Source organism: Lethenteron reissneri, chromosome 32 (genome assembly GCF_015708825.2).
Source record: "Lethenteron reissneri isolate LAM-NWPU_2019-01 chromosome 32, ASM1570882v1, whole genome shotgun sequence".
NCBI classification, from domain to species: domain Eukaryota; kingdom Metazoa; phylum Chordata; class Hyperoartia; order Petromyzontiformes; family Petromyzontidae; genus Lethenteron; species Lethenteron reissneri.
Genome location: NC_083810.1, coordinates 11539913 through 11548787, shown reverse-complemented (window position 1 = coordinate 11548787; position 8875 = coordinate 11539913). Strand labels below are relative to the sequence as shown.

Below are 8875 nucleotides of genomic sequence, written 5' to 3'. Positions count from 1 at the left end.
TAGATGCATTGTCTTTGAAACTGATTGGTCCACACCAGAGACAGCTTTCTTTTGAGCCTCGTCTCAAACGGTGTTAGACCAGCTGACGCCAAAAGGCGTACTCCTTGGACCAATAAGTTTCAAAAACAATGCGTATATTATCAAAGCGTGCTTTTTTCTTTGCATTTCTACCACAAGTATTGTGGTTCACGCAGACATGATTCCTTGTAAAAGGTTTCAATTTGCTGTTTTAACAACTTAACACAGCTGTTTTGTTGCCAGATAAAAGGGCGAAAAACCTATTTTCGTGCCTTGCATCTAACGGTCGTGTTTTGTGCACAGCAGCGCTGTGTATACATGCAACAAATTACACCAACGCGAAGCAGTTTATTGTTGTTGTCAAAAGCAATTCCCCTACTACAGGCCTTCATTGTGCGGGGTTTGTGTACGACACGTTGCATGTAATTATTAAAGTGCGTGACTGATCCTAGGATGACCCCAGAATTCACAGGGACAGATCCCCAACGTGATCAAAAATGGCCAGAAGACATCACCTTGGTGATTTGTTCTACTGTGGGCGATAGCAACGTATAATTGTCTCCCTGTGTGTATCTCCATGTATCTATGTATGTATCTCCGTGTCCCTCTGTGTATCTCCATGTATCTATGTGTGTATCTCTGTGTCTCTCTGTGTGTATCTCCATGTATCTATGTGTGTCTCCATGTCTCTCTGTGTGTATCTCCATGTATCTATGTGTGTCTCCATGTCCCCCTGTGTGTATCTCCATGTATCTATGTGTGTATCTCCGTGTCCCTCTGCGTGTATCTCAGTGTCTCTCTGTGTCTAAATCCATGTCTCTCTGTGTGTATTACTGTGTCCCTTTGTGTGTATCTGCATGTCTCTCTGTGTGTATCTCCATGTCCCTCTGTGTGTATATCCATGTCCCTCTGTGTGTGTCTCCGTGTCTCTCTGTGTGTATCTCCGTGTCTCTCTGTGTGTATCTCCGTGTCTCTCTGTGTGTATCTCTGTGTCCCTATGTGTTTATCTCCGTGTCTCTCTGTGTGTATCTCCATGTCTCCCTGTGTGTATCTCCATGTCTCTCTGTGTATCTCCATGTCTCTCTGTGTGTATCTCCGTGTCTCTCTGTGTGTATCTCTGTGTCCCTCTGTGTGTATCTCAGTGTCTCTCTGTGTCTAAATCCATGTCTCTCTGTGTGTATTACTGTGTCCCTTTGTGTGTATCTGCATGTCTCTCTGTGTGTATCTCCGTGTCTCTCTGTGTGTATTTCCATGTCTCTCTGTGTCTATATCCATGTCCCTCTTTGTATCTCTGCATCTTAATCTATCTCCATGTATATGTGTGTGTGTCTTTGTGTACATCTCCAAACATGTGTGGGGAGCGATCGTGGAGCGTTTCGCGTGCAGCGACACAAACCCAGAGACCCGAGTTCGATTCCCCGTTCACGGCCAACAACAGTGATGATTATCTGAACCGATCCTGGGCCTCGTTTAGGTCGACTCAGCATCAAATGAGTACCTGGTACAGTATGCATACATTGCCACTAGGGAGACAAAGGCGTCCGGGCGTGGTGCTGGCCACCAACCACCTCGTGTGCCGTGCCGGCCTTCATAGGTGCTCGCTAACCGCACTTGCCCCAAACAATCAGAAATTATTGCTTTAGTTTGCATCTCCGTATCTCTATGTGTGTATCCCCATATCCCTCTCCATATATTCCTATGTGTATATCTCTGTGTGCATGTCCATGTCTCTGTGTATCTCCGTGTGTGAGCGTCTCTCTCTCTCTCTATCCCCATGTCCCTCTCTGTGTGTGCTTCTCACAACATTACCATTCAGTTTTTTTGCAAATTTCGAAAATAAGGGGACAATCCATTTACATGTGAATCCTTGACATGGCGTATTTCTTACAGGATCTGGATATACAATAAAAACAGATCTCACTGGGCGCTGGGGAAGCTCGCTGGTTTGCAGAACGCAAGGGTCTTTGGATACTGATTTGTCCAAACAATGCATAATACATGGCGTTGCCGAAAAGTGGAAAGTGCTAAAAATCGACGCATGCACCGTCGGACTCATTAACAAATGACAAATCACCGGGTTTCCTTGCCTGCAGGCTGAAGCAGTTTTTTTTTCTCTCTTAAAAAAAACCCACAGGAAATGCAGTCTATGCTGCGTCAGCAACCTGTGCTAGGCTAATAGGAATTGATATACAGTATAGAGAGGAATAGATCTTTATTCAGGGGGTGAAGACAAATGACAAGGAGAACGTAGCGTCTGCGTTCTGAAGATGAGTGCGACGATTGTACAGCGAAGAAAAGGAGCTTTCCACCAAGACAGACGTCAGATTCCACGAGACTTCATCCCCTGTTCCGCGGATCGAGATATAATTACTCTTCGAATTGATTTGCACCCAGATATATTTGTTGGTGGTGGTGGTGGTGGTGGGAGGTGGAAATGACAAGTCACGATAACAATTGCTCATACCGTGTGACGTTGCGCGACTATTCGCGTGTTGGTTCGAACTATGCGCCTTTTATTTTATCAGGCGAGAGCCCTATTGACATTTTTCTGGATGCAATTGTGGGCCGTGGGAGTTACGTGTTTTTTTTTTTTTCCACCATACTTCACCAGACTGATCGGTGCGCACCGGTGAATACAATGCGCGTTTATAAGTCGTCATGTATATGCTGCACTGCCCTCTGCTGCCCACGTCGTAACGCCCTCGGCAGCCTATAAGACCTGTTAATTGTATTGATGGTCATCCCTCCAAATAGTGCGCAGGTGAAACTCTGACAAGAGATCAGGCAACCTGGTCGATGTCGTGAGACGCGACGTTGATTCGTGCCCCGTAAGGCAGGCTCAGCATGTAATTCCTCATTGCTCTCAGTCTCGTTAAACGCTTTACGTACAAGCAATTGTATTCCCACCGTTGGCGAAGCGAGTAATGTTAAAGTCGATTTAAAAAAAGCCCAGCACGGAACATTTCCCCCTGTAACCATTTCAACCTGGCCAATTGCCGTTAGCGAGCACCTATGAAGGCCACTACGCCTCACGAGGGAATGGGTGGCCAGCACCACGCCCGGACGCCTTTGTCTCCCCAGTGACGATGTTTACACACCGCACCAGGTACTCATTTGAGGCTGAGTTGACCGTAGAGGAGGCCCAAGACCGGTTCAGATACTCATTAAAGGTATTGGTCGTGAGCAGGATTCAATCTCGCGTCGCCGGATATGTATTGTGGTGCGCTAACAAAGACAAAGATCCCCCGTGTAGCCTGTAAACAGACTGTTGGGGAAAGTGCTGTTAGCGAGCATCTATGAAGAGGGGTTGGGTGGTCAGCACCACGTTGGCTGTCTTTGTCTTCCCCATGCTGTTAACGCACAAAAACTCAGTACTGTACTCATTTAAAGCGGAGTCGACCTATGGGAGGCCCGGGACCGGTTCAAATATTGGCAACTCTTATTGGTCCTGAGCGGGAATCGAACTCTGGCGGCCGAGTTCGTAATGCGGTGCGCTAACCACAGCGCCACCGCTCCCTCTAACCACTAAACTACCTTTTTGCACACCCATCCAGGCATGGGTATGCCAGCATTACACGCGCGCGCACACACACGCACACGCTTCACATTTGAAGATGCGATCGCATAGGCAACGCACTTGAAGGCGCTGACCTCAACAACGTAACACAACCACAACAACAACAGTCTGCGCGTGTGTCGCACATGCACGCACCGGCGGGGGGAACACCACTCGCATCTGTGGCTCGCTGCGAATGGCCCCTTATTCCTCGACTGCACGGCAGAGGCGCTCCACATCAGGCGTCACAATCACGACTCCAATTGTTGCCGCCAGTGCCCCCCACCCCACCCATCGCCATTCCGCCCCCTCGCCACTCATTCCACCGCGAGAGCAGCGGGCAATGCAGTCGCAGGAGTGCGACCACCGACCGTGTCCCCTTCTCCTCGCCCGTGCAGCGCAGAGCTAGAGGAACAACCCTCTTCTCGTTTCAACCCCGAGCTCCGAGCACGGCTGGCCGTACGCGCATCCTCAGCCCACTCGATGCATCTCGGCGGCCGACGAAGTCTTGATCGCGCCACTCTCGCCAGCGACCCGCACCCTTTGCGAGCACGCCAGATGCTCAGCTGCGTTCTATCTTTGCGCCTCGTCTCGTTTGTCTTCTTCGTCTTCTCAGCATCATCAGCAGCAGCGACATCAGCAGCAGCAGCGTCAGCGGCTGCGATCCGAAGCCCAGCGAAGTGCAACGGCGGTGCCGAGGCGAGCGGTCGGATCACGCGCTCGGTCGGCTGGGGTGGACATCGCATCGCTTAAGAAGACTCATCCTCTGTTGTTCATCATCATCATCATCGCCGCCGCTGCTGCTGCTGAATAGCATCTCTTCCTGCGCGCATATGTGCAGAAGAATCGCTCCGTCCCCCCACGCTGTGTGTGTGTGTGTACACACACGCGCGCACGTGAACAATACGATATGATATAATAATGTACAGCGCAACATTAAGGGCACAGCAGCGTGTTGCTATTAATTAATTATTATTATTCTCTTGCCGGGCGTTCGAGCGGACGGGGGTATAAGGAGGAGAAAGAGAGAAGCGAGAGAAACCCGGAGCAGCAGCAGCAGCAGCTTAGCAGCGGCGTTCTGTGCATCCCGGTCGCCCGGCCTCCGCGGTCAGAGTCGTTGGTCGCATTGGCGATACGGGATGAGTACGGCGTCGATCCATGCTCTGCTTACGTTCTGCCTTCTCGTCATCGAAATAATTACATGCGTCAGGTACGTTCGTCATCGTGCATCGTCCGGTCACCTTTTTTGTGGGTTTTTTTTTTTCCGCAAATGTCACTTGGCCAAACTTGGGTGCCCATGGATATGCGTTTTGCGGTATGTGCGTATGTATGTTGAACTTCTTTCGCACCGTACGTGTGTGTGGAGTGAATAGACACTTCGGATCTGTTTTGTTCTGCTCTTGGTCTATCTTTTGATGAGATTGTATCGAATGCGCCGGATTAATATCTTCGTCCAAGCCAAAAAGTCCCATCATCGCATATGAAGTCGGCTGCTCAAATTGCATTTCCCTTTGCGCTTCTGTGATTTCGTCTTCTCCGGCCACTTCCACGATTACCGTACCTCGATCCACAACATCCGTCTCGCTCTCTCGCTCCTCCATGCCCATTGAAGTCAATGCGAAATTGTTTCGCGTGTGCTTACATTCATGCTTGAACATAGCACAGCACCGAGCAATAAGAGAATTGCGCGCGCTATGGTGAGCGCAACATTTTTTTTAAAGGGCCGCGCGTTACAGCTGTCATCCGCTCTTAAGCCGCGACTTGTAGCGTCGGAGAGGTCAGGATGATCTGACTGGCGAGACTCGGCGGTGATTCCTAACTTTCACGCGTCAGCTCTTCGCTGATTGTGGTTGTCGGCACGTGCAGGACAGCTGGCGGCGTGACCGATCTCATACAACGCAGACTGACGGCGTGGGGATACGGCGGATGGCATTGCCGTCAAGAAGATAGGAAATGCATGCGTGCCCCGTATCCTCGTAGTGTAAAATGCAGCACGTGTATAAAGTAGCATTTGAAGTAACGTTAAGGTGAGCGATATTTAGCCGTTTTTAATCTCCAAAATTAAATTGCATTACAGGGACTGCTACGTAAAAGAATTGATCGTAATAAAACGTTAATTTCGTACGCTCGAGTTGAATTCCATTAGCGACAGACTACAATGTAACAAGACTACAATGTGCTAGAACAACAACATCAACAACAAAAACCACACGCACACACTAAAGTTAGTTTGTGCACACACACGCGCGTCAAGTAAGCCTCTAGAGTTCAGAAAGCGTGGAGGCGTCGACATTGAGGACGATGCGAAATGTCGTTGCCGTTGTCGTAAATGATCTTACGCGTAAATAGTTCGTTTTTTGGGGGGGGAAATTCGCAGCGTCAATCATATTGCGAAGTGTAGTTGAGTATCGTTATTTCGTTGACTCCATTAGCGTGCCACGAAGCCAAGGCGCCATTTTGACATGGGTTTTTTTTTGCTTTCCGTTCGCACTGAGTGAGCTGGTGAGACAAAGACAAAGGTCCCCCCGTGTAGCCTTAACACACTTTTGGGGCAAGTGCTGTGAGCGAGTAGCACCTATGGAAGGCCGAAACGGCGCACGAGGGAGTGGGTGGCCAGCAACACGCTCGGCCGCATTTGTCTCCCCAGTGGCGATATTTACTCACCGGGTGCTCATTTGAGGCTAATTCGACCTAGGGGAGTCCCAGGACCGGTTCAGATAATCGTCACTGGTGTTAGCCATGAGCGGGAATCGAACTCGGCTCGCCTGGTTCGTAGCGCAGCGTGCTAACCAATGCGCCACCAATCTCCACGTTCACACACACACGTTCACACACACACACGTGCACACACACACACACGTTCACACACACGTTCACCTACACGTTGTACATACATTCATGAAAATACACCAACACACGTAACAGCAACCGACAACAATCGCCATTGATAACTAAGTGGCGGTGACATCCCACTGGCTTTTGCCAGGCTAGGTGCACGTTGAGGCCACGTGAAGTGTGAAAGGCTGCATGGCCGTAGGTCACGGGATAGACCTCGGTGCCATGGTTTGACTGATTCAGGATGACTGGCCGAGGCAACAGCTGTGCTTCTCACTGCGCAAACTTGTTGCGTTTTAGCCGCCTGTTGCTCCGCTCGTTGTTGTGAGCGTAGTTCCTCTGCCCTCGGCTACTTCTGGAGGCGGACTGCCTCAAACTGCTCAGCAGCGTCCTTCACGAGCCTCCTACACAGAGGCCGATCTTGACACCGCTGGTATACCAATCATCGGCACGTCCACTCAGCTCCATATCCTTCTCGTATCACATCACTCCATCGCTTCTCTAGCCCGTGCCGCGCCCGTTTAGCACCCTTTATCCGGCCAAACAGAAGCTGCTTGGGCATGCGGTTGCTGGGCATGCGCGTTCAATGACACATCCAACGCAACCACACACACACACACTCTCCGACACACTCTCTCCAACTCCTCAATAAGATGTCTGATTAATACGCACATCAATGAGCACATACACGCGCGCGCATGCATTTATTATCGGAGAATTGCCATTTCTCCTGCACGTAATTGAGACACGAGTCTGTGCGTGTGCGTGCGTGCGTGCAAGAGCATGCAATACATGTGGCCGTATCAATATGTGAGAAAAGAGTCGGGGGATGGACGGCATGCTCTACCGTCAAGCTCCATTAGCCGTTATCGCCGCATGTGGCAGCTATTTTGACAGTCTGCTGTCTCAATAGCTTAGCGGGGGAATCGATTCGGGGGAGAGAAAAAAAATACACGTGCCATCCAACGCAGCGTGCTGTCTGTGAATATAACACACACACACACGCGGAATATATATATGCGAAAAGCGGAACCGATAGACTGTAATGGAAACTGATGTGGCTGTTTAAATTCTAGCTGAAAGTGAGAGAAAGAGAGAGAGAGACTGGAATGGATGGAGGTCGGTGTGGGGGCGTAGTAGGAAATGCGATTGTGCAGCAAGCCAGCCAAACAACATCGCATACGTGACACCAGGCAAGCCAGCTCGGTGAAGTATCTAAGCAATACGCAAGTTAAACTATCTGGCACAAAACCTCCCTTCCACCCCCCACACCACCATGTCTACGATGCGAGCTTAATAACATTGCTTTATCATCACAAAATTCGTTGCCCGAGGCTGCAGAAATCTCCCACCCTTATTAACAAACAAAACAACTCATCTGTGTATCGGACACCGGAGTCTCTGAAGGCGCTCGCGTGTGTGTTGGTGGACTGGAGGTGAGGAATGACGTCCACTCCCTCGCCTCGGCTGTGAACGCTTTAGCCACCAGCGGAGTGGGAGATGTGCTGAGACGTGCGATTCGGACGCTTCTGGCGATCTTTCGCACGGGACGGAAGATTGCGCGGCTCACTCGACATCAGTTTGGTGGCACTTTTTTTGTTGTTAAATCAACCAAATTCGCTCGTAGCCCTGTGAACGCGGGTTCGTCGTGTACATTGTGCGTGTCCTCGTTCGGGCGCTGTTGCCAATCCACTGCTGGATGAATCCCACACCCCCCTCCCCCCTTCCACGTCGCGTTGGTCGTGGGGTTATTTGAGCGTACATTTTAGTTTAACACTTAGTAGGCTTTCGCGACCAATGTCATCCACAATACAGGTTTTTTTAGGGTTAGATCGCGTAAATATATAAATGTGTCGTTAAACCCGCCACCACTTGACACAGCCAACTAGTAAGGGTTGTCACGCAAACAGAACGTGGCCAATTCGTCACTAGTACAACACACCGGTGTGTTGGAAAGCCAAGCCACAACATTTACAATCTGAGCACGACGTTTCGCCAGTAATTACAACCAGCTTCATCAGACGACAGACACATTTGTGGAGAAGTCCACCTGTATGTATTTAACCACGTTGGTCGGCGTCGGTGAAGACGGGGAGCATTGACTTGGGAGCATATAAGTGCAGTACAACAATGCATTTTGCTGCACTGACCGCTGCTGCCCAAGACGTAGAGCCTCACGGCACCGATGGCAAACCCGTTTGTCACCCATCCAAGCAACGTCCAGCCTTCCCAGCTTTGGCGAGACCGGCAGCATTCTGGACGATTCGGTCAGCCTGGTCATTAGCGTGTCACGGAACGAGCATTAGGCCTTAGATGGAGAGCCGATCCGTCATTTAATGTGCGCTCGGTTATTAAACTAATTTACAACAACAAAGACTCCGGATTTACGCGGATGCAAGCGAGTGACACTGTCAATCACGGCTAATCTGTTTCACTCTGAATCTCAATCACTCCCAAACAATGCAC

At 50.1% G+C, this 8875-nt stretch overlaps 1 protein-coding gene across 2 annotated transcripts in view; it reads left to right on the top strand.

Annotated features, from left to right (window-relative positions):
• The first annotated feature begins 3861 nt into the window (after positions 1-3861).
• LOC133350032 (glycine receptor subunit alpha-2-like) overlaps positions 3862-8875 on the top strand; it is a 43989-nt gene continuing 38975 nt past the window's right edge. The window contains exon 1 of one of the 2 annotated variants that reach the window (XM_061563991.1): positions 3862-4784. In XM_061563991.1, the coding sequence (XP_061419975.1) occupies positions 4714-4784 (71 nt within the window). In that variant the 5' untranslated portion in view covers positions 3862-4713. The remainder of the gene's footprint in view (positions 4785-8875) is intronic. The other variant, XM_061563992.1, reaches the window with a different exon arrangement.